This window comes from Fringilla coelebs (genome assembly GCF_963513975.1).
Source record: "Fringilla coelebs genome assembly, chromosome: 13".
Lineage (NCBI taxonomy): Eukaryota > Metazoa > Chordata > Aves > Passeriformes > Fringillidae > Fringilla > Fringilla coelebs.
Genome location: NC_140039.1, coordinates 11507684 through 11533272, shown reverse-complemented (window position 1 = coordinate 11533272; position 25589 = coordinate 11507684). Strand labels below are relative to the sequence as shown.

Here is a 25589-nt window from a genome sequence, read left to right as displayed (position 1 = left end):
GTCTCCTGTTTCAGGGTCATTGTCTCACACCCGCGTCCAGCCAAGAGCAGAAATAGCCTGACACTAAACAGTGGTCAGAAACCCTTCAGAGAATGCAGACCTCCAAAATCCAAACCACCTGCTGTTATGCAAGACCCCGTGACCTGGAAGGAAGCATTCCATCTCTTTGCCAAACATCAGCCCCATTGCTTGTCTCTCTAAATTCCTCTTCCAATCTCTATGTGACAGGTGCTCTTCTTCAGTTCCTCTCACAAATGGCATTTGCTTGCTGCACTGAACAGCTGGAGAGACAGATGTGTCTGTTCTTCAGAATAGCTCTGATCAGCCCCCTGTTATTTCCAGTACATACAGACTTGCATTAAACCAAAAAAAAAAATCCAAACAACAAGAACAAAACCAAAACAACCTACCAAAAAAAAAAAAACAACCAAACAACCCCCCCCAAAACAACAAAAAAACCCAACCAAAAAAAAAACCTAAAACAAACAAACAACCCCCCCACACACAAAACCACAAAATGCCAGAACCTCCTTCCCACCTCTTGTAGTTTCAGCGAGAATCAGAATAAAGACGATTGAACTGGGTTAGTGGCAAACCCGGTCAAGCAAGGCTTGATTTTAGCTCTCAAAGAGGCAACTGCGAGCACGGGAATTCACAGCGGGATCTCTCCCGGGGCTCGGGTTCCTGGGAGGAGGAGACCCCTCAGGCCCAGAGAGCAATGTTTGCTAAAGCTCGCCAGCGCCGCCCACCAGCCACCCGACCTCTATGGCCGGGGGTGACCCTGCGTCCCGCCCATCATGCATATTCACAAGGAGGCGGGGCCCGCCCTCTTTATCCATTATTCATGAGGTTTCGCGCGCTTTTGTGACCACGTGGTTCGGTTTTCGCGCGGAATCCGGGGGGCAGGAAGCGGCGGTGATGGCGGTGAGTGGCCGTGCCGGGCCGTGCCGGACCGGGGCAGCCGTTCCTTGGGGGTGCCACCCGCGCGGCTGCGGGCTCCGGGTTCTCCCCGCTGCCGGACACTTGGCGCTGCGGTGTCCAGAGGGGATTTCGGGGTGGGGGGGACACTGGGGGCGCGCCCGGCGCTGCTCCCGAAATGCCGGGGGAATTTTCCCGCGTGTCCGGTTCCGCCAAGCAAAGAGCCGGGCCGGGGCACGATCGGACCCTTTCCCTCCGCTCCGGCTGCGCTGCGAGGATGGATTTACCCCCATCTACCCCGCCCCCCCCATGTTTCCATTGTCTTTTGCGAGGAGGGCTAATTATTATAGCTCTTGGGTGATCCGTATACCCCTTCTGACGGCGGCCGGCATGGCAGAGGCCCCTGGAGGCACTAGCCCCCTCTCTCCTGCGGCCCCCTGCCCTCACCCTCCCTCCTGTCCCTGCAGGACTCCTCCGAGTCGCAGGCAGCGGTGACCAGCCCGGTGCGGAGCTCCCGCCGCGGCGATGCTTTCACGTCCAGCCCCGGTCGGGATCTGCCCCCCTTCGAGGATGAGTCCGAAGGGCTCCTGGGGACCGAGGGGCTCCCCGAAGAGGAGGAAGAGGGGGAAGAGCTCATTGGGGAAGGGATGGAAAGGTAAGAAAATCGTTCGGAAGGTTGTGTCCAGCGATGGGGTGCTGGGGATGTTAGTGCAGCCAGAGACATGGAGGGAGCTCTCAGGCCTGTGGGATCCCTCTGCTGTGCTGGCAGCTGGAGTGAGTGGGCTGCTGGGCAATGGGGAAAGGTCACAGTGTGATGTCATTTGAGTCCTGGGAGAACTGAGCAAAGTGCCATCATGGTCCCGGCTGGGTAAACCAGGATCTACCCGGATGTGTGATGTGCATTCAGCCCAGCTCTTTGCTTCTCCAGGCACGAATTTTGATGTTGTTTTACTCAGCAAGGTCTGCCAGCAAACTGAACTTTACAACACAAAGGCTTGAATGCTGGCATTCCTAACCATGGTGCTGGAGCCCTTTACTGCAGGGCATCTTCCACTGGGAAGTGCCTTACTGCTCAACACCGTTCTGTCCTGCTGCAGAACTGTCCTCACACCTGCCCAGCAGTAGCTGGAGAAGGGCTGCAGAATTGCTTTCCTGGCCTGATTCCCTGCTCTGTGTGTGTGTGCTAGGGACTACCGGCCCATCCCAGAGCTGGATGTGTATGAAGCAGAGGGCCTGGCCCTGGATGATGAAGATGTGGAGGAGCTGACTGCCAGCCAGAGGGAAGCTGCCGAGCGAGTGATGAGGCAGCGGGACCGCGAGCTGGAGCAGGGCATGGGCCGCATGAGGAGGGGGCTGCTCTACGGTAGGTGCAGTGAGCTGTACCACCCTGGTGATTGATAATAACCTCACCCATGGCAGGAGCTGGGCTCTTTACTCTCAGGTTAGTAGGGAGGTCTCTAGAGCTCCAGTGTGCCTGGGCTCTTAATGAAATCTCTGGCTGTGGGCTCAGCTGGATTCCCCAGTGCTGGATCCCTTTCCTTTGGGTTTCCCAGGAACTCATTTGGTGTCCTTCTGGTCACTGCTGAAAGAGATTTAGGATCCCAGGCCTGTATCAAAGGGTTGGGATTCTACCAAGCTGTGCTGTCGAGTTTGTTGGTGTTGGTGCTCCCATACAGACTTGTACGGGCTGGATGGAAGAGCCTGTGATGCACTTTCAAGCTCATTCCTTGGTCAGTGCATTATTGGACTCAAGTATGTGCTATTGCATGCAGATCTTCAAATTCACACCCTTAAAGTCTTGGCTGTGTTGTGGAAGATGTAGGAGCAAGTCTAGAACAATTTAGGCTGGGCCTGGGATGTCTCTTGGCTTGTATCCCAGGCTGTGACCTCTTTACTTCCACAGCCTATGCAATCCCACTGTGACTAATCCAGAGAGTGGGAATGGGAGTCCCAGCTCTTGAGCAGTTTTTCCTCCCACCCTTAGACAGTGACGATGAGGATGAAGACCGTCCTGCCCGGAAGAGGCGGCTGGCGGAGCGGGCTGCCGAAGGCATGGAGGAGGAGGATGAGGACATGATTGAGAGCATTGAGAACCTGGAGGACATGAAAGGGCACTCAGTGAGGGAGTGGGTTTCCATGGCAGCACCCCGGCTTGAGATCTATCACCGCTTCAAGAACTTCCTGAAGACCCATGTGGATGACCATGGGCACAATGTCTTCAAGGAGAGGATCAGTGACATGTGCAAAGGTAGGGCTGGGTCACTGGAGGCTCTCATTCTTTATGCGGGTCACGGTACTTTGTGGTGATCCAGTACGGAGGTGGCTATTTTGCTGCCTGCCTTCTTTGTTCCAGACATTGAATCAGCACTTCAAGAAAGCCTGATGCTGATGGAGATAAATGAATAATGGAAACATGTCTAGTGTCTTCTTTGATTCTGGCTGACTAATTAGAAGGCCCCTGGCGTCTGCTCCTCATTAATATTCATTTCGTAGGAATGCTAGCAGAAGAATATGTGGGGCAGCAGACAGTGGTCTGCAAGTTTGTGATCTGAAAGAGACAACAATTGCTTGCTGTCTGCACCAGTTACTTTCTCACACTGGAAACTGCATTACCCAGCAAGGGGACACAAATAGACCTTGTGACTTTGGAAACTGTGTCAGTGTTGTAGCCTTGTATTCTGACTAGGCAGTGCCAGAAGAAGCGATCATTAAGGCTGTCATTGATGAGTTTTAAAAGCAGAAATTGTCACATCTAGAAACAGCCCATGTAGCTGTACTTGTTGTATTTATTCTTTATATTGAGCAGAAGCTTGAGCAGTGGAACAGGATCAGTTTTGTAAAGCTAGGAAATAAAAGGCATTTGTCTCATCTATTTCCAGAAACATAAGACACAGGAGGTTTTTTGCCAACCATTCAGCACACATAATGTCTCTTCTATTAACTTCTGTTTCCTGGTGGTCTCTGAGAGAATTGTATATTGGGGGTGAGGCTTTTGAATTTCAGGAACAGTGAGCCTGGGGAGTATCTGTGCAGAACTGGAGAGGAACAATCACAGGTTTGGTACTGATAAAGAATTTGTTAGAGAAATAAATTTAAGAATTTTCCACCCATTTTCAAATTGTTAATCTTTAAACTTTGGGGAAGGTGCAGAGATCTATTGACTGCAGCCTACAAGATACAGGCTTGTATGTTCTGGCTATCTTTTGCAAACTCTTTGAGGAATGAACAGGCTGAAATAACAATTCACCCCATCTTTTTCTTAAGAGAACAGAGAGAGTCTGGTGGTGAACTACGAGGATCTGGCAGCCCAGGAGCATGTCCTTGCTTACTTTCTGCCTGAGGCCCCAGCAGAGATGCTGAAGATCTTTGATGAAGCAGCCAAGGAAGTGGTGTTGGCCATGTACCCCAAGTATGATCGCATTGCTCAGGAGATCCATGTCCGTATCTCCCACCTCCCTCTGGTGGAAGAGCTGCGGTCACTCAGGTAAGAGCAGAGCTACCAGCACTGGCTCTGGGGCTTGCATTAGGCTTTGGGGTGCTCAGGACTCACCTGTGAGCTAAACCTCTGGGTAAGTCTAACAGGATAGCTGAACTTAGCACAGGGAAAAATCATACTAAGGATGAACTTCCAGCATCCCTGAGGTAAACTTGTGCCTTGCAGCGGGAGTATTTCTGGAGGGTGTTTTGCCTTCTGATGCCTTCAGCATATCTCTGTGTTTCCCCAGGCAGCTGCACCTGAATCAGTTGATCCGGACCAGTGGAGTGGTGACAAGTTGCACAGGGGTCCTGCCTCAGCTCAGCATGGTCAAATACAACTGCAGCAAGTGCAACTTCATCCTAGGACCCTTCTTCCAGTCGCAGAACCAGGAGGTGAAACCTGGTTCCTGTCCAGAGTGTCAGTCTCTTGGCCCATTTGAAATCAACATGGAAGAGGTAAGAGACTGTGTGCTTGCCTGGATGGGAGTGGCTGCTCATCCTGCTGCACTGCCTGTTCCTCACAGCCCTGCTTTGACTCCCTTTGAACAGCTTGCTGTGACTAGAGGGGTCTTCTGCTATATCTAGGGGGCTGTGAAGATAGGTCTGTTTGAGCATCATCTTTGTGGTACACAGTTACTTATTCCTATTTCAGAAATGCAGACACATGCTGTCTGAATCTCCTTCCCAGTTAGGTCAGTCTGTCCTGATCTGTCAGCTAAGGAAACCAGAGGGCAAAATCATTGATGTGGGGCTTCTAACTTTTCATTCTTTGCTTTGATACCTTTAACCATCACAAGTGGAGCATTCTTCTCCCAGGAACTGGTCTAGTATTTGGGTGGACAAACACTGAGAAGGCTAAAACACAGTGGTGAGATGCAGCAAAGTGCTTTCCTGTCCCCACTACTGCCCATCACACCCTGGAATTGCTCCTCACAACTTCCATCCTCCCACATCCATAATTTTCTAACTGAAGTCTTGGAATGGCCCTTCTCTCTGAGGTGCCTGTGAAGAGCCGTGCTGGTCCCTGCTGGACTAGCTGGTAACTTTATTTTGTTGCTGCAGACAGTGTATCAGAACTACCAGCGCATCAAGATCCAGGAGAGCCCAGGGAAGGTGGCGGCGGGCAGGCTGCCCCGCTCCAAGGATGCCATTCTCCTCGCTGACCTGGTGGACAGCTGCAAGCCAGGAGATGAGATTGTGAGTACATGGCTCAAGTCTCAGGAGAGCACAGGGTATTTTTAAACTCTGACAGTGACATCACAGGAACATCTGTGGGGAGGGGGGTGTTGTCCTCAGATGCATTTGAGCCTTACCTTAGAATGGAGAAGGGGCTGTTTTGTAGCAGGCACTGACAGAGCATTTCCTGCTTCCCAGGAGCTGACAGGGATCTACCACAACAACTACGATGGCTCCTTGAACACTGCCAATGGATTCCCAGTGTTTGCAACTGTGATCCTGGCCAACCACATTGCCAAGAAGGACAACAAGCTGGCTGTTGGGGAGCTGACTGATGAAGATGTGAAAGTGATTGTGGGTCTCTCCAAGGATGAGCAAATTGGGGAGAAGGTGGGTCAGCCTCAGACATCCCTTCTTTTCCTGTTGATAGCTTGCCATCACCTGGCAGCCGGATCAGAATGTGATGAAATGGGTCAGCTGGCCAAACAATGGTTAAAGGAGCCCAGAAATCCCAGTTCTCTCTGAATGGTCTTGTGTAGCTCTCAGACAGCTGTTAGTGAGAGTCAGTTATAGGAGGGAAGTAGATAAGGAACCTCCCTTGTACCTTTGGAGGTAAAATTTTCTGCTTCTCCCTTTCCTTCTCTGATCCTTCTCCATCCCAACAGGGCTAGAAGACTGGTGAGAGACGCTCAGACAGTGCTTACATCTGATCAGTTTTCTCTCTCTGTGTCTTAAAAGCCAAGTGGTAGCAGTGTTCTGTGAGGCCAGTGACTGCATCTCCAGTCCTCTAAAGGGGATATTACTGCTTAGCTTAAATTGTGGCAGAGATTTTAAAATTTTAGCTTTGCTTTTTCTAGATGCCCAGACCTGAATCCAGTACTTGAAAGAACAAGCTCCTGGATTGGTGCATGTTCAACCTCGTTTGGGTCAGATTTAATTTCTGTAATGGGGGCCTTTTCTCCATTGCCTTGGCTGTGCTGTTGTTACAGTGACTGCTGTTGCAGTGGATGCAGCAGCTTCAGTTGGGCCAGGAGTGTTTTAACATTACTAGTCTCCAGCATCAGGTTATTTTCAGAATACCCTTGAGAAAAGAAACCAGTTGTTTGTAATATTTGACTTTGAAAATAATTCGTTTGAGTACTATCACGTGCAGGCATTCAGCCTCTGATCAAGGTCCCCAGCTTTACAAGAGCTGATAACAGGCACTGTGGTGTGCTTTGTGTAGAACAGGGTTGTGGAGGCAGTGACAGCAGCTTCCAGCACCAGACTAAATAATCTGCCATGCCCCAACAGCACTATTTTTGTGAAGCTCCTTTAGGCAACAGTGGGTGGGTCATCACCTTTGAAAAATACCTCACACTGTGGATAATGAAACACTCTTTAGAGACAGCAATATCTTAAGAGTAGCTTTAGATATGGCACCTTGCTGATGTCCATGCAAGATTCTGTTCAGAATGGGAACTGGTATTCCCTGGACAATCCTCCTCTGGTTTGCCTTTCAGATTTTTGCCAGCATTGCCCCATCTATTTATGGACATGAAGATATCAAGAGGGGCTTGGCTTTAGCTCTCTTTGGTGGAGAGCCCAAAAACCCAGGTGAGTGTCATTTGTGTCCTTTGGTCCTGCCTCACTCAGGGAGGGCAAAGGGATTGGGGTTTGTGCCATTGAAACAAGAATGGTTAGAGATGTCTGCGGGCTTGGTAACAGACAGGGTGTAGCAGCCTGAGGGAAATCTGTGATTGAACTGGCTGTTTTATCACACTGAAAACTCTGGTGTGACAGTAGGAATGCTATAACTGAAAATGGCTCCTGTTGCAAACCCAGGCAAGTTTTTATCCCTCCTCTAGGTCACATTTAATGCTCCTTCAGAGGTTTGACTTTCTGGCACCCTCATTTGTTATCATCTCCTTAGAAGGCTGTGTCAGCAAGGTTAGGAAGTCTGTTATACAAAGATGACTGCCTCCAAACTGACTTTCTTTCCCCCTCAACCTTCCTGTAAACTGGTTGCCATGCCTGCTGGTTGTCCTCTCTGCAGCTTTGTGGTGCTCAGGGCAGGGTTGCTGCCAAGCCATGCACTCTGCTGCCATGTGGTTTTCCCATTGCTTTTGTAGGTGGCAAACACAAAGTTCGTGGTGACATCAACGTGCTTCTGTGTGGAGACCCTGGTACTGCAAAATCACAGTTTCTTAAATATATAGAGAAGGTGTCAAGCAGAGCAATTTTCACCACTGGCCAGGGTGCTTCTGCTGTGGGCCTCACAGCCTATGTACAGAGGCACCCAGTCAGCAAGGAGTGGACTTTGGAGGCAGGAGCCCTCGTGCTGGCTGACAGAGGTGTCTGCCTGATTGATGAATTTGACAAGGTGAGCCCAGCTTCATCTCGCTGTGAAGTGACCAGCTGTGTCTCTGTCCTCTTAGGTCACACTAACTCCTGGTGACATCTCCCAGGTGACCTGCAGCTTGCTTAGGCCCTTGCTGGTCCATAGTGCAATTTGCTGCCTTTTCAGAGCATCTGGAGCTGATTGCCCTTGGTGTGTTTGGCAGTGGGGCATAGAGACATAGTTTCACTCTAAATCATTCTTGCTTTCCTGTAGATGAATGATCAAGATAGGACCAGCATCCACGAAGCCATGGAACAGCAAAGCATTTCCATCTCCAAAGCAGGCATTGTCACATCCTTGCAAGCTCGCTGCACCATCGTTGCTGCTGCCAATCCCATAGGTAAGTGGTGAGAGACCACAGGACCGTCTCAGGCCCTCAGCATAACTCCGCGGCCATGAGAGCTGTGGCACAGCTTCCCCTCCCTCTGCCTGGTTCCTTCAGCTCTGGAGCAGAGATCAAGCGAGCGGGAAAGTCTTCAGTAACATTCTGGAGATCTGTCCTTCCTCCAGAGCTCCAGCCTTGGAGCCTGTTTGACCTGGATTGTCTGTGACCCAGGTGGGCGATACGACCCGTCGCTGACGTTCTCGGAGAACGTGGACCTGACAGAGCCCATCATCTCGCGGTTTGATATCCTGTGTGTGGTGAGGGACACGGTGGACCCGGTGCAGGTAGGGGCTGTGCCAGGAGTCTGAGCCTGTGCTGGGCCTCAGTGCTGCTGTTGGCATGCTCAGCTGCAGCTGCCCATTGAGGTGTTTCTGTCCACCGAGGGTGCTGAGTGTCTGCTGGTGCTCTGCTCTCTTGCAGGATGAAATGCTTGCCCGGTTCGTTGTTGGCAGCCACGTCAAGCACCACCCAGGCAGCAAGGAGGCCGTGAATGGGGACACTAATGAGGTCATCCTTCCCAACACCTATGGGGTTGAGCCCATTCCTCAAGAGATCCTGAGGAAATACATCGTCTATGCCAAAGAGAAGGTCCACCCCAAACTCAACCAGATGGACCAGGACAAGGTGGCCAGGATGTACAGTGACCTCAGGAAGGAGTCCATGGTGAGAATACTGACAAAGGGAGGGAGGAACTGTATGTATCTAGGCGGCAAATCAGCCTGAGACTGTTCCAGCATATGTTGACACATTCTTGCCATTCCCATCACAGAAGTCTGTGCCACTGTTCTGTGAGAGACAGGCAGATCCTGCAGTGTCTGCTGAACAGATGATTCTTCATTTAAGTGCAGAGTCTCGCCTGTTGATGATGTGTGGACTGATGGACTGGACACATGTACAGTGCCTGCCCTGGCAAAGTCCTTCTGTTGTCACCCAGTCTGGCAGGCCTGCAGGAGATGTTTGCATTCACTCAGATCCACATGCTCCTGGTACATTACAGGGAGCCATTGTGTGTAGAAATGCCCTTCTCTTTTGTCCGTGGGATGTCTCAAGCTCATTTCATGCTCACCAAGTCAAAGAAGAATTTGTTGAGGTGTGAGGGAGATTTTTTTGGAGTTTGGGAAATCTATACCTGTTTTGATTAGCCTTTTCTTTCTTTAACTCCTAAAATTTACTGGAGGAAACGGTATTGCTAATCTTGGAAAGGCCCTAAACAGTGTCACAGAGTGCTGAATTCAGATGAGCAGGGAAGCTGTGCCAGGCTGTGTGGCCGTGCCAGCAGGTGGCAGAGCCTCCTTAGCCTGAGTCGCCCTCAGAGGTGCAGAGAGCTCCTGCAGTGTGAGAGGAGCTGGCTCCTGGGCCACGAGGCGCCTGTGTTGCCCTTTCAGTGACGCGTTCCCTCCTCCGCAGGCCACGGGCAGCATCCCCATCACGGTGCGGCACATCGAGTCCATGATCCGCATGGCCGAGGCGCACGCCCGCATGCACCTGCGCGATTACGTGGTGGAGGACGACGTCAACATGGCCATCAGGGTGATGCTGGAGAGCTTCATCGACACGCAGAAGTTCAGCGTCATGCGGAGCATGCGCAAGGTCCTTGTCAGCTTTTCGTAGGGGTTCCATTCTGTTGTCTCCTTATCCCAAAAGTTTCACGCCTTCTTGGTGTTTCTCGTGGGCTGCTCCTCAGAGCACTGACTTTCCTCTTCACAAAGCAGCCAGCTGACTCCAGCTTCCTTCTCAACCAGCCACCCCACTCTTTTACAGTGCTCTTCTCATTGCTTACAGCTGTGGCCTGTAAAAGTCAGGCCAGTTCCTAATATTTGATAATTTGCCCAGCTGCAACTCCTTAGGGGTAAGATTTCTTTCTACACTATTTTCTTATATTCTATCCCCCTACACAAGGTGGGCACCACTTGAGCCGGGGGCTGTGGCTGCACCCAGGATCCAGGTTCAGCTGCAGCTCCTTGCACTGTCCTGGCTGTGGGAGGAGACTTCATGCTCTGAGGGGTCTGTCCTGGGGAGACAGGTGCTGAGCCTGTGTAAGTGGAGTACTGTGGGGCTGAAGTGTCAAGGAGGTTCCCTGTCTGACCATGCAGGAGCCGCTCTGGCAGTCACACTAACACCACCTGAGACCAAGGCCTCTTCACAGCTACACACATCACGCTGACAGACAAGGTTTCCTTAACAGCTTGACCCCAGGTTTTCCCATAGCAAAGTCTCAAACACCTGGGTACTTAAAATAATTTATTCATTGTGCAATAACAGCAGCTCAAGCTGGGTGCCTTTGAGGAGGGACCCCAAACAAGGCACTGTTCTGTGACTACCCCTCATTAGTGTGTGATGAGGCAATGTCCTTGTTGGGTCTGAGAAGGAAGTGTTCCTGAAGCTTCCGAGTCAAAAGCACTGCCATGTCTATTTTTTGACACCTTCCCTACTATTTTGGCACAGGGCACCTGTTACTGCCAGGTGATCAAGCCAAGCAGGCAGTTTGTTTTGTCACGTTTTTATTGGGCTCTCAGGGTACAGTTAGCCACAGGACAGCGCTCACTGTGGGTTAGTGTGCAGTCTGCCCTGTTCTCTGAGTAGCAGGGGCTGGCTCTGAACAGCTCTTGGCAGGCTGCATGCTGGCATTTATCCACTGTTGAGTGTCTGCCCTCTGTCTGGACGACTCGTGGCCTCTCTCTTTGGCCTCCAACAGCAAGCCAAGTATGAGCGTCTGCTGGGGAGGCACGGGGCAGTCCGGGTTAAGGGAAACTGCTCTGTGCCTTGCCCAGGGCCAGCCCTCCCATGGCTGTGTCCCTGTGGGCAGCACAACCCCACTGCAGTGCACTGCTAGCCCCAAGAGGCACCAGCACCCCTACAGAGATTCCAGATGGGAATAAAAGCTGTCAGCAGAGGAGTTGTGGCTGTCAGAGTTGTGTGCCACTGCACGTGCAGGTGGCAGCTTGGCAATGCCATAGTCACTTGAGAAACACTAAGGGCACGGGTGGCAGCAGTGTCATTGGGTTCCCTGTGTGCTCTGTGGCTGGAGGGGCTTGGCTGGTGCTGGGCACTGCAGTGTGTCACTGTTCTGATCCTCATGGCTCATCTCATCCTCCCTCCTAGACTTTCTCCCGCTACCTTTCGTTCAAGCGAGACAACAACGAGCTGCTGCTGTTCATCCTGAAGCAGCTGATTGCAGAGCAGGTGATGTACCAGAGGAACCGCTACGGGGCCCAGCAGGACACCATAGAGGTCCCCGAGAAGGACCTGGTGGACAAGGTATGGGCTTGGAGCCAGCTGCCTCTGGGACTGCTTCATGCCCTCTGCAGCCTCAGAACTAGAGGCATTCTGAGACTTCTGACTTCCCTTCCTGCATTATGATACTATAAAAAAGACTGGTGTTAATCAATATAACCCAGCGTCAGGATTGTCTCCTCTGCATCTGCTTCTCTTGTTTGGAAGTTCTGTATTCTTCCTTCTCTGTTCTCATACACCTCTATAAAGCTTTGGGGTTGGAATGGTAAATCCTTATGCGGGTGAATGAGAACTTAAGTTCCCTGGCATCTGCATTTGAAGAAGCAAAAAGCAGAGAAATCTATGTGTATGAAATTTTCTAATTCCTCCTGAGGCTAGCTTGCCTCCTCCTTAATGCATCTTCATCCTTGTTCAAAGCTTGCACTTCTGACTTGGCCTTTCTCTGCAAAATATTGACCTTGCTTAGCACTAGAGCAAGTGGTTGAGTGCTTTTCTGCTCTTTGCATCAGATGTGCAGAGTAACTACTTCCAAAGCCACAGCTTGGTGGTGCCAGGGTGATCACCCCCAGTCAGATGTCTCCCTTGCAAAACTCTCCTGCTGGATGAGGTTTTGGGGACTTTTGGATAGGAGTTACATTCTGTCCCTGCTGGCAGCAAAAGGACGAGCTGAGAGCAGGCAGATGCTGAGCCAGCATCCTCTCTTGGCTCAGCTCAGCGCTGCCAATGCTCCTTCCTCCTGACCTGCAGTCTGCCCTGCTACTGCAGCTCTGGTTCTTGCTGAGCAGAGCAGAGATTGCTGACTGTCAAATTTTATGCAGCCTCTGCTGTGGAAAACCACATGGTTCTTACTTTGATTAAATAAACATTTACCTCTCCCCTCTTCCTCCTCCCAGGCTCGGCAGATCAACATCCACAACCTCTCAGCCTTCTATGACAGTGAAGTGTTCAAGATGAATCGGTTCAGCCGGGATGTGAAGAGGAAGCTGATTGTCCAGCAGTTCTGAGGCTGGAGCAGAGCCTGCCACCTGCTCCTGTGAGATGAGACCTCCATCTTCCAGCCCTCCAGGATGCTGCAGAGATCCTGAGCCAGAGGGACTAGGCTGCACATCCTCTTGCTTGCTTCGTGCCTTATGGATTAAGAGAGTGCTGAGCTGCTGAAGACCTTGTGAATAGAACAGAATTAAGTAGTTAAATGCCCTGTCAAGTCTGTTTAGCAACTTTGTTCACTATTTTGCCTTGTAGCTAAGCACAGCAGGGAGAGAATTGCTGGCCATCTACATGACATGTTTTCTGTTTGTTTGTCACTAGTTGTTATGGGCTCCTCTGCAGGAGGGACCAAGTGGGAGCATTTGGAAAGCATTAGCCATCCCCCTTGGATTGCAAGCACCCTCAGGGATTCTCTGTTCCCATCTCTGGTGACTGTACAGCCTGATGGGTGATAATTGAAACTGCTTTCAACTCTCCATGAACCAGCCAGCCTCTGCTCCAGGCCTTTGTGCCTGACATTTGACATTTCCCCAGGTGCCCACATGGGTTGACCTTGTGCTTGGTTTCTGCAGGGGAGGAGAGGGGAGGCAGAGGAAGATAAGAACTGAAACAAAACATAGTTCTTTCTCATCTTAATGATGATCTGTTTGGGCACTGAAAACTCCTTCAGTACCTGCTGGGGGATCTCCAGAATCCACAGTGGAGAGGCTTCCCTTGCCTTTGTGGATGTTATTTCTGTTTAGCTGTCAGCAGGTGTAAATTTACAGCTGAATCCATGTGCTACCTTTGACACCTAAACTGAACACCCTCTCCCACACCCATTTGTTGAGGGTGAAGTTCCCCTGGTGCTGGTTTTGGGCATGGCAGTGGAGGAGGCCTAAGCTGGATGTGTTCAGGGAGGACGAGATGGGCTCAGTGTTCACATGCAACTTTCTTAATATATGTGTGTTTTAAATACATTTGTTTTTCAATACTTCTGCATTTCTTTTGGTAACTCCTGCCACCAAGAGTTGGAAGTAAGAGCTTAAGTGAGCAATCTGGATGCAGTGTGAGCTGCTCAGCAGTTTGTGGGGTTAGATTTGGGTGCAATCATATCTCATATTTGCTCTTCATCTGTGGACTGATAGCAGGACACTTGCCCTGGACCATGCTGTGAATGCTGCCTTGCCCACCAAGGACCTTCCTGCAGTGGTTCCTTCCCTGTCTTTTTGTATCCCATTGTGACTGTCCCATCACAGTGTTTCCCACCTCCCTTCCTTACACCTGGGTTAGACAGCCTTGATCTGCCTTGCCTGCCACTTGATTCCAGTCTGGGAGAAGCAGTGACCCCTCTGCAGGACACAGCTGAGCTCTGCAGTGAGTGTGCTTTTCCTGGCTGGAGCTGTGGGACCTTATGGCATTTCCAGCCTGAGCTCAGGAGAATTTGTGAGCTGGCTGCTGCAGTTGTGTGCTGGCCAAGCAGAGGTGCCCTTGGCTGTCAGCTCTGACACCGTGGGGTCTGTCACAGTGATGTGTGTGCATGTGTCCTCCCAGCCTGGAGCCAGCAGTGCCTGAGCCCTGCTGGGGGCTGAGCACATGACTCTCAGCCTGAAACTGGCTCTGTGGCTTGCCTCCTCTGTCTGCCAGCTCCCTCCTGTGTATTTGTTTAACTGTTTTGGCTGGTTTTTTCCCTTCCTACTGGGTCTCAGTCTACCAGAGTTTTCTGCAGGCAGCCCATAGAGACACTTGCTGCTATTCCTTCCCTGCCTGAGCAAGCCTTTGCCCCTGAATGTGGGCCTGCATCAGGTCTGGATTGGGGATGGCCAAGCTGCTGTGTGCCTGCAACTGCCTGGTGAGGTCCAGTGTGGTTCCTCAGATTCACAGCTGTTAGCACCTTACCTCCTAATGCCAGAGGCCACAGACACTGTCCCTGGGGACAGCAGCTGCAAGTGCTTGCACACTGCCCAGCTCTGTGGGACTCCACTTACCTTGCTGGGGAAGGTCCTGGCCCTGAGAGAGCAAAACCAGAAACAACAAGGCATGAAACAAGCTTGTCAAGCAAACTGGTGTGTTTGTGTCAATGAATGTTGTGTGCAGGAGGGGGAATAGGCTTTATGTCGTACTGGAGAAATAGAAAATACTTCCTAAACCCTTGCAACCTTGTGAAGCCTCTGCTATGCCTGTAGTGACCCACAGTCAAAGAGGTAGCCAAACATGTCGCTGCAAACCATAAGAGAGACGCAGGAAGGGGTCAGGACTACTCATTTTCCCAACTCTTTGCCCTTCTGTTGGACTGGGCTGTTAGGCACCATTCAGTTTTGTCCTACAGGTTTCTCCTGCCTCCTGTGCTCTGGTCCCACCTCGCTTGGCACATGAAGTGAGCAGTGGCAGCAAGAGAGATGCCATTGCTGGAGTCAGTTGTTTGTCATTTTGCTCACTCTGCCTCCCATCTCTTCAGCACAAAGGCTCTGTGCCCTCCCACCATTGTGCTGCCAGCATCCAGCAGTGCAATGAATTCTTGCAGCTGCGCCCTCACTCCTGCTGGCATCAGCTGCTCACTGGAGTGTTAATGCCAGTCTGAAGGCATGTTCCTCCTCTCACGGCCACTGAGCTTTTCAGTTTCCCTGGAGCAAGCTTTGGCTGTTGACAGCATCAGGTGTCTGGTCTGGACAGGGGTGCAGATGGGTGAAAACATGCTGCTCTGAGCAGGGGCCAGGAGCCGTGTTCCTGCTGCACGTAGGGCTGCAGGGCTCTGGAGCTCAGCAAGCCAAGCCCCACTCATGGAACGAGGAGTTGCTCCCCTGACAACCTTGAGTTTAGCCAAGCTTGTGCACTTGGCTGCTTGCTGCTGTGATTCAAAGGCAAGAGTCTGGGGGAGGTGAGGTCCGTTCACAGCAGGCTATGCCTGGGCTCACATGGGGGATAATAAAGGTGCTCCCTGGAAAGGAGAGGGCTTCATGGAGACAAGGGGTGTCCCTTCTTGTGGTCATCTTCCCCTTGGGACTGTGTTGGCAAAGGCTTGAAAGAGCATCTGGATTTGAAAAGGGCATGATGGGCCAGATCCTGATGCAGTTTAATCTGAACATGCTGTGTTCAAACTCCTGAGAGAGCAGCAGGGCTCTCTGCATCTCATAATAAACTGTTTGACTTGAGCTGAGCACGGAACAAACACACACAGAAACACACAAACTATGCACCTGCTGGGGCTGTATGAGGAAGTGCTGCAGATACCAGCTAATCAATCAGCATGTGTGAGCTGGAAAAAAGGGAGAGGCAGAGCTTGCAGGAAAGGGCTTTTCATTCATACTAGCAGAGTTTAGCTTATGCCTTTATTGTGATCATAAAGCAACACACTACATCTGCAAGTCATGGGCTCATCTAGTGTGCCAGTGGTTGTTTCTGAGTTTGCCTGTCAAGTGGCAGATGCCCCTTGAACAGGTGAAGTTCTACATTCAGTAATGTGTGGTTTTCCCCAGACTAATGCCAAAGCCTCTTGGAAAAATTAACATTTTCAGCATTTTCACTTTCTCCCATGCCAGACCTTTGCTGGAAGCTTCCCTGTCCATCTCCACTGTGTTTACTAAAGAACTATCTGGAAACTGGGTGACAAGGGCTTTCCCAGTGTGTCAGTGCTGAGGATGCAGCAGTTGTGTTGGTTTGGGGCATCTTCCCATCCTAGTGCAGCCCAGCCAGCTGCAGTCCAGCCAGGAGAGCTGTTTCAGGTGCTTCCAGCTCTGCCCTTGTTGACCTCAACTCACCTGAATTCCAGCACATGAAGACAGTGTGGGAATATGTTTACAGCAGATGTGGATCCACAGATACAGGTGAGTCACTGCAAACAGCTGCATCTACTGTGCTGCAGCAAGGATGCACTCTAAACTTCCTAGTATTTTTCCATCTCCTAAAATACTTTTCTACTTAACAAAGCAGAGCCAAAATTGGATCAGGCTTCTGCTGTATTTTGCATCTATTATGCAGTTCTTGCTGCCATCACTGATTTAATGTCTCCATTATCATGGAGCACTGGTCTGCCAAGGATTCCAGCCATCCAGCATGCCCCTCGGCCTCTAAACATTTGTGAGCAGCCTTAAGGGGCTGCTGAGCTCTGCATTTTACAGCAAAAGCACCTTGGAAAGGCTTGTGCTCCCTTCTGCTCATTTTGCAAGTCACTTCTCTCTAAAGGAGAGGTAAGGCTGTTGGAACCCAGAGGAAGTGCCAAGTTTCTTTGAGTGATCTAGTGCTCAGGGAGATCTGACAGTAACTGTCCTGTCTAAGAGATGCTGAAGAGCTTCAGACCCATTAAATCCCACAGAAACACCTATGCAGGAGTACCAGTAGAGCCTATGAGTCACTGACTGGCTCTCAGAGGCAAGAGTTACCAGCCCTCTTCAGGTACAGGCTGATCCCTCCACTCTGAAAATACATACCCACATTCCAGCTTAGTCAGCTATTAAAATAGTTTTTCAGAAGATGACATTAGCCTTTTCAGTTTAGAATGAAAAGTTACAAAGCACCTCTGGCTTCTACCCAGTGAAGATACTTTGCCCATTAAAAGATAGGAACTCCCCCTCGCCTTCTTAAGTCACTGTTCAAGGAGAGAGTTTAATATCTGGGCTCTGAGGCTAATAAGCCTTAATTGCCCTGACCAGGCTCTCTTGGGCCTCTATCCACACCTATGGCCTGGTGCTCTATTTAAGCTCAGCCTGGGGCTTATGTGAGCTTTGAGAGGGGAGATATGGGTGTATGTCTCCCTGTGCCTGCCCAAAGTACCTATTGCTTTGGGCTGTGATCCACAGACTGCCTTCCTGATCTTGGTCATCTTCTACCATGGTCCTGCCAAGTGACTCCTGGATGATGGCTGCCATCATAGACCTTGGCTCTGACCTAGGGACTGACTGCTTTGGTGTTGGTCTGGCTTCATCTCATCCTTCTCCGAGGATCTGGACTTCTGGTTGAATCTGGGTCTCATCTCTGAGCTGCCCTTCTGTCTTGAGTTCTGTTGGGGCTGTCCTGCTGGCTGCTGTGCTCTGCTCCCTGCTGTGTGCTCCTCAAACCTGGCACAATGAGGGTTTGACAGTAACTTCTTCAGGCTCTGGTCATATCTCTAAAACAGGCAGAGCTAAGACTAAACCTCCTGTGCCTTGTCATCAACCCTCTGGCTTTACTGGGCTTTATCTTGCTTGTCCTTCTGCCCCAGCTAAAAGCCTTAGAAGATTTGAGGCTTGCTGCCCTCATGACATCTTCATTTCTGCAGATTTTTCATCCCTTACAGAAAGTAATTTGTTTACTGTCTGAGTTGATAAGCTCAACATAAAGGGGTTCTCTAAGCTGAACAGAGGTCCAGATTGGATGATGTGAATGGCCCCAAAGAGATGTACTCCTTTCTCCTTCCTGGCTGGGGGCTCAGAAGTCACCCCTTGTGTAAATGGAGGGCTGTGACAGAGCAGTGTGACCTGATTGCCATTCCCCTCGAGCGAGGAGCCCTGTCCCCTGGGCTGTGGGGAAACCTGTGAGAGATTTCAGCTGGAGATCTGTCAGCCTCCTTGCCCCAGGTGACTCTGTTAAAGGTTATTGTGGCCCCTTAATCAAATTCAATAGAGCTCTGTTTTGCTCTGCCCTCTAAGAATCCGCTGAGGTTTGCTGTCAGAGTGGCTGTTAATGCAGCAATCAGCTCCACTTCAGTGAGGAGAGAAACACGAACCTTTAGGGGTGGCAGGCAGCACGGGCATGTGGAAACGGGGAAGTAAAGCACAACTTGTGCTTGTTCTGCCCTGCACTCCACACCAGGGATGGGAAAGAAGCGGGGCTGGCAGCACCACTGTGCCCAGGTGGGCAGTGTGCTGTCCCTTAAGGGGAACGAACTGATGCAGAGATGAAGAAAGTCCCAAACTGATAGAGAAAATCTTGCTGGCACTTTAAACAGAGCAGAATTCCTTCTAACTACAGCCTATTCTGGAAGGCATTGGTTGCTCCACGTCTCTCCTCTTGAAGCATTTATTGTAGATCTTCCCCAGCAGGATTTTGGATGCGAGCAGGACCTGTGTGTTTTGCCCAGAGAATGGCTGCATGCCTGGGCCACGCAGGAATAGAGCAGGTACCCGCCCCTGCTTGGTACAGTCAAAAGGTTTCATGGTGTCCCAGAATTAAAAAGGCTAAGTCAGCAAATGAGCTTATACAAAGCTTTTCAGAGGCTCTGAAGTAAATTCACATATTCTGGAAAAAGGGAGAGGTTAAATCTTTCTTTGTGCCTAAGGAAGGAGGGGCTGGACAGGGCAGGGAATTTTCCTCTTCTGGAGGGATGAGATGCCAAAAGGCTCTATAGAAGATTGTGTTAAATTGCATGGTGTGCCACAAGCCTGCTGTGTCACCCAGCCTCTGTCCCAAAGAGCAGGCAATCAAGGTGATGGGAACAGCCCATTTTTTCCTTCTGATCTAAGAATGGACACAGACCACCTTTTGTTGCCCTGACAAGTGTCAGTGGGCAAAGAAAGAAGGGTTAAACCCTTTTCCTGGTGCTAGTGACATCTTGCATTTTGTAACACTGCCAGAACTTAACATCTGACTGTTTATTTGTTTTGCTTATTGTTTACTTTCTTGCTCTGCTGAGCACAGGCAATAGATCACTTTCACCTTTGCAGATGAACTCAGTTTTGCTGTATTTAGGAGAATAAAACATCTCACCAGCATATTTCAAGTTAATGAGTTGCTGCTTTTTTTTCACGTGGAGTTTCAAAATAAGTTCAATTTCTCTTGAGATTAGACTTTGTGGTTAGTTTCTTTTTTAATTGACAAGCCCTAGTCACCAAATTCTTTCCCTTAGCTATCACCTCATTCCTCTACCTCAGTAGCATTTGTTTGCAGGCATCTTGGAACAAAATGTGACCCTTCCTCTGAAATGGGAAAGCTGGCTGAATTTCCTGAAGGCAAAAGCCGGTACAGTAACTCACAGGGGGAGACAGCAGAAGGATTTTCAGTTTTGCCAGCCTAAAATACACACTTGCTTTCTGATTCTGCCTAACAGACGTAACTGTGAAATTGAACAATTTTGGGGAAGAACAGAAAAGCACAGATAATGGTAATACCCAGAAAAATTTCTGAACAGCTTTGAAGCAGCTATAAAAAAAGCATTTAGTGCAATTGTAAAGCCTCTTTTACCAGTGCTCTGAACATCGTATGAGAATATACACCAGGTAGGGAGGCTGGAGGGAGATCAAATGAGAAATGACAAGCCTTTGACTATAAAGCTGTCAATGCCTCAGAAGAGAGCCAAGCCAGCTGCACCTATTCCAGGGAGTGTGAAATGGAGATGCAGGGGCTGTGCTCGGTTGAAGCTGGTGCTGCTGTTTAAAGAGAGCTGGTGCTGCCCATCTCTGCCGGCTGTTTTCTGCTCCACTGGCAGCGCTGACCTGGCTGATCGATGTTGCCACTAATTTTATTTAATTTTCTTGCCTAAGATGTATCTTCTCCTTTCATACTCCCTCTTTGTTGCTCAGTCTGAGATTGATGTGTAATGTCAAAATAAATCCAGGGAGCGCCATGAGCTTCTGAGATTTGGGAGCTGGATGTGGCAGGGTCAGGAGATCTGAAAGGCTTTTAGTTACCCACTTGTAGTAAGCCACCTGCATGCAAAGACAGCCAAATTACCAGCAACAAAGTGAAAAATGACAAGAGCATTCATTAAATGCCATGCCTGGGCTAGAATCTCAGTGCACTAAAGTGTTTTTATCTCATCTAATGGGTAAGCGACAGCTCGGTAGTTCCTGCTGCATTTCCTGCTTGGTGGGGGCTGGGGGCTGCATTGATTCTGGGATAAAAAGGACTTTCAGAGCCCTGCATGGATGTGGTCTAAAAGAAGCCAAAAGCAAGAACTTTGGTCCAAGACTGTCAGCTTTGCCTTGCCAGGCTGCGGAAGGGGTGCAGCCAGTCTGTTACCTGCCCCAGTCGTGCTGGGGGAACTTGCAGCACTGGAGCAGATGATGGAAAGAAAGAGCTGGCAAAAAGAGGCTGGCAACTGCACAAATGGGTGACATGTGTCAGGGCCAGCCTGCTAGGAGCTGCTAAGGTCAGTATCAATAATAGCAACTACCCTCAGGTGGCTGTTTGATTCATTACAGAGTTCAGCAGGTTATGGCACCTTGACACCTTTTCCTAGTTGTTGAAAACCAGCAAGTTCATGACAGAAAAAAAAAACCACCATCCATTTTGGGAGATTCATTCTTCAAACAACAACAACAACAAATCAATTTATTTACAGGAAAATAAAGACTCAGTGTGTTTTTAATGAACACTTACTTAAGGAATAAGAATGCTTGAATTTAAACTCCTGATCACCCTCAGAGCTACATCCTGCTGTCTCAGGGACGTGCTGTGTGGGAGAGGCAGAGTACCAAGCCCACAGTACAAGCCCTGCAAGCACAAAGACATTTGGTGAGGCCATGACAGTACAGCTGTTTCCTCAGCTGGAACTTGCAATGTTGGATTTTAGCATCCCCTGCCCTCCTAGAATGTGTGATGAGAAAGCTGTTTTGAAACCCAAGAGAAAGGGTCCTAGCCACTGCTGAGGAAAACTTGAAATCTTGAGCTGAGTGCCCAGTGAGAAGGGACCAGGATGCTTTTGGGTCCTTTGGTTAGGAGTTATATTATATTTGTGGCCTTGAACTAAGAGTTGCACAGTTTTTCTGTGCAGGCCTGCAGGATGGGAGTGGGATGGCTGTAGTTCATCCAGCTGGCAAAAGGGGTTGAAGTGCAGGGAGCTGACACGTGTTCCTTCACAACTGCTGTGGTATTGCAGGACCTCTTGAGCCTTGTTTCTTGGGCACCTGTCTGACAAAGCTCTTGCTTGAGTCATTTACTGTAATGCTGTGCCCTGAGGCAACTAAATATGTGTTTAATTTGAAATTTAGTGTAATTGGAGCAGTTGGTCTTGTTGCTGTAATAATGATTTTCAGCAGGATGTTCAGCATATTCCTTTGCTATGCTATCCACCACAACTGCTCCACAACTGCTGCAATAGATTTTTTTTTTTTTTAATAGAGCACACAGCAGTTTGCACAGAAGGGCATGAAAGAGGGGACATCAGCTGAATTAGTATCAATGTGACAGTCTTGGATATGGTGGTGACACACCATGGAATGGTTTTCCCAGCAGGTGTCAAAGCAGCTGTCCCTGCTAGGGCAGAGGCTCCAACACAGACCCAGCTTCAGAAACAGATGCAACACCCCAAGCCTCAGGATGCAATGAGTGATAAAAGAACCGACAAGAAGAGATGCTCTGCTGGATCTCCTACTAAGCAGCAATGAGAGGCTCGTTGGGGCTGTGAAGGTCAAAGGCAGCCTTGGCTGCAGTGACCATAAAATGGTGAAGTTCAGGATACCTACACAAAACTGGGAAGAGCTCCATATCTGCATATCTTTATCTGGTTGATAAGCCAGAGAGTCAAGGTTCCATCCAGAGGGACCTCGACAGGCTGGAGAAGTGGGCTGACAGGAACCTCCTGCAGTCCAGCAAGGCTTTCAAAGGGCTGCACCTGGGGAGGAACAATCTCATGCACCAGAATATGCTGGGGCCATCCAGCTGGGAACCAGCTTGGCAGGAAAGGACGTGGAGGTCTTGGCAACACCAAATAAAATGGGAGCCAGAGATGTGCCTTTACCATAAAGGTACTGATGGTATCCAGGGCCACATTTCCTTCCAGTGGTGCCCAGTAACAGGGCAAGAGGCAATGGGCACAAACCAAAACACTGGATGTTCTTTCTGAACATCAGGAAACACATTTTACTGTCAGGGTGAGCAATGCCACAAGTTGCCCAGAGAAGGTGTGGGGTCTCCAGCCTCGGGGATACTCAAAAGCCATCGGGTCATGGACCTAGGAAACTGGTTGTAGGTGACCCACTGACCAGGGGCTTGGACCAGATGCCCTCCAGAGGTGGGGAAACGAATTTGCCCAGCGGGAGTTTTTCCAGGTGATGAAGTGAGGTGGAAACTGAGGGGTGAGGGAGAAGCGGTGGCTCCGTTACCCGTGGACAGCTAAGGAGAGGTCAGCGGGCGGATGCGGAGGGTCTCTGGTTTGGGGGCCGTCGCTGTCCCGGTGTTGCGGCTGGCGGGGAGCTGCCCTCCCGGGGGCTCTGCCCTCCCGGCCGGGGGCTGTGCCCGTGCTGTCGGCGGGGCCCAGCGCATCCCCGCTGCCCGCGGCGGGGCTGATCACCCGCGCCCGGCGCAAGCAGCCGCGCCGCCGGCGCTCGTTGTGGGCACCGGGGCCGGCGTGCGGGGACCGCGGCCGGGGGCGCGGGCCGGGTGGGCGGTGGCTCCGCGGCCAGAAATTAGGAGCAAAGGAGGGCTGCGCTCCGCCCCCGCCCCGCCGCTCGCTCCGCGCGGCCGGTGGGCAGTGCGGACCCCCCTGCCGGCTCCCCGCCCCCGGAGCGGCGGCGGCGGCGGGAGGAGGAGGCGGCGCCGGGCGGCGGGATGCGGAGCGGGGCCGGGCGGCGGGCGGGCGCGGCGGCGAGGGGCAGAGCCCGGCGGGCGGCGGGGCGGCCCCGCTCCCCATGAAGAGGCGGTGCGGCAGGGCAGCGGCCGCCGCCATGCAGCCCTTGCACCGGGCCCCGGCGTTGCTGCTGCTTCTGGCCGCCGGTGAGTGAGGCTGGCGCGGCGGGAGGCGCTGCCATCCCTACGGGCTGGGCGGCGGGTGGGTGTCCATCCCCTCCGCGGGCGCCGAGACCCCCGGCGGGAGGCGGGTCTGCTCATCCCCCCCCACCCCGGGGAACAGCGGTGCGCCGCGGCTCCAATGCCCCGGGGCGCCGGGACCTCTGCAGCGGGCTGGTCTCCATCACCCCGCCGCTTCCCGCAGGCACCGCTGACCCCGGGTACCGGGACTTGCGGCGGCTCCCATCTCCCACCCTGGAGCTCCCCTGTGTGCCTGGCACTGCCCCCCACCCGGGCATCAGAGCCCTCTGGGGCAGCCGCTGTCTGCCCCGGGACCCCCGGAGCTTGGCAGGGCCCCCTGCGTGCCCGGCACGGTGGGCTGGATGCACGTGGGTTGCTCTCCGGCTCTCCCGCCCGGAGATGGGGCACCCGGCACGGCACCCGCGGGCACCGGCGGCGGCGGGCGGGTGGTCGCGGTTCGGCCCGGCCGGGGCGGTCTCGGCTGCGGCAGCGCTGCCCCGCACCGCCCGTTTGGATGTCGGTGGCTTCGTCTGGCGTCGTGGTGATTTTGCGAACTACCGTGAAACTGATACAAAGAACGGGCCACCGCAAATTGCTCCACGATTCCCCAAGAGCCTTCTCTTGAAATTTGGAGGAGAGGTAGGGTGCCAGGAAAAGGCAGTTAAGTGCAGGAATAATTATACCCGGAATGGTTATGAAGGCTCCGCTTCTATTTTTAAATAGTCTGGGGAAATTTCCCAACAAAGGGATCCCCCAAAAATCCGTGAGGCCGAGATTGTCCTCTTCCTCCCTAATCCATCCCTTTGTACAGAAATCTGGTTGGTGTGGAACGGGAGTTCTGAACGGGGGCATTTGAAGTGTGGGGGAGTCTTTGTCTTGAGTCATTCTGACAGGGAAGGAAGGGCTGACTTACCAACCAGTCACTGTCTTCCAGCACGACCAAGCTGTGATACAGTGACATCCAGTCCCCTGGCACATCTCCTTTATTATCCCAATTTCCTGAAAATGTTCATGGGGGAATGTGTCATCTGTGGAGCTGCTCTGTCTATGGGCTGTTAGTCTCTGTCATTTGAGGCTCCTGAAAGAGAAGAGATAAAGCCTTTTAGGTTTGCAAACAATAGCGAGCTTAAAGAGCAAAATGGATCTGAAAACCTGTTGGGGTTTTGTGCCAATACTCTGTGGCACAGAAGCAATAAGTCTTTCTGGAGCTGAGGAGGGAGCCAATTCTGTGGTTTCCTCCAGGCAGGTTGTCCATGCTAAGGGAATACTTTGGGCATAGCTGGCAAAGGTTCTTCAGCCATGTCTCAGCAGGAAACCCCTATGCCCAAATTCTGCCAAACCTCTGCCTCCTCCAGAGAAGAGTGTAAGATGTGGGGGGGGGGGGAGCTGCCACAATCCCATTTTGCCAATCTGCCAGTAAGGGTTGACCCCATCCCCATAGCTGGAAAGCTCTGTTTGCTCTGCACAGGAAGGAGAGGGACCTCATGGTGGTTTTAAAATGTGGCACACAAAAGGACCATCGCTGGTACTGCTTGCTGGGGGAGGATATGCTTCCTATTCTGCTGAGGCTGCTGGAAACTTTCTAGTAGTGTTCTCCAGCTGGTGGTGATATGGAGGATTTGGGTGCTTGGCTTTTCCTGCGATCCTCTCTGCTGTCCTAGCAGGGAGAGGCACAGGGGTAGGAGGTGAGGAGCAGCTCCCAGGGACAGCTCAGTTCCTAATCTAGTGAAATTTGTAATCCTGGTGGGCTGTGGCAGTACTGCGGGGTTGGCTGGATGTCCCCAGACCAGTGGGCTTCCACCCGGATGGGAGGTCAGAAGTGGAGGTGCAGACTGCTGGGAATTTGTACCTCAGGCTCTGTTCTGGGTGGTAGCTTTGCTCAGGGGTTCAGGATCAGGTCCAGTCTGAAATAATTCAGTGCACTCTGGCCTCACTTCTCCAGTAGCACAGGACAGGAGCAGTTCATACCTGAGAGGGAGCTGGGTTGACTGTCCCACATGTTTCCCTGGACTGGGAGCCTCCATAGACCTGCAGGTTGTGCTGAAATGGGACATGTCCCTCATCAGGGTCCCATCAGACTGCTGGGCAGTACAAGTCTGTTGGCAGAGTTTGGAAACATCTCTACAGGCTCTAGGGTATCTGAGCCCCTTTGGTTTTGCAAGTAGAAAAATGATGCAGGGGGAGAAGGAGCGAATTGGTCTCCTTCCTCTTTTTGTCTCCCCAGGTGGTTGTCTGCATGTGGGCTGTTAAAGGCTTTTTTTTTTCTTTCTGCCTGCTTAGAAGATGTCTTGTTAGCATTGTGTGAACAAGCCAGAGATGAGGGAGTATAGATCAGGATGAATGAAAATTCCCTGTAGTCAGTTTTTCCTTGGCCGCCTCGCTGCCATAAGGAAA

At 51.4% G+C, this 25589-nt stretch overlaps 2 protein-coding genes across 2 annotated transcripts in view; both read left to right on the top strand.

Annotated features, from left to right (window-relative positions):
* Positions 1-765: 765 nt before the first annotated feature.
* MCM2 (minichromosome maintenance complex component 2) lies at positions 766-13041 on the top strand (the record flags this gene model as incomplete). Its single annotated transcript, XM_084214555.1, has 16 exons — positions 766-1275; positions 1386-1573; positions 2106-2281; positions 2903-3166; positions 4183-4402; positions 4644-4851; positions 5458-5592; positions 5770-5961; positions 7074-7167; positions 7683-7933; positions 8165-8291; positions 8508-8620; positions 8757-8999; positions 9744-9926; positions 11439-11594; positions 12464-13041. The coding sequence occupies 16 exons, from the start codon at positions 766-768 to the stop codon at positions 12572-12574; spliced, it is 3171 nt and encodes a 1056-aa protein (XP_084070681.1). The 3' UTR covers positions 12575-13041.
* A 10048-nt stretch (positions 13042-23089) lies between these two features.
* The window catches only part of PODXL2 (podocalyxin like 2), a 28451-nt gene continuing 25951 nt past the window's right edge, over positions 23090-25589 (top strand). Inside the window, exon 1 of the mRNA XM_084214207.1 lies at positions 23090-23162. Within this exon, the coding sequence (XP_084070333.1) occupies positions 23114-23162 (49 nt within the window). The 5' untranslated portion in view covers positions 23090-23113. The remainder of the gene's footprint in view (positions 23163-25589) is intronic.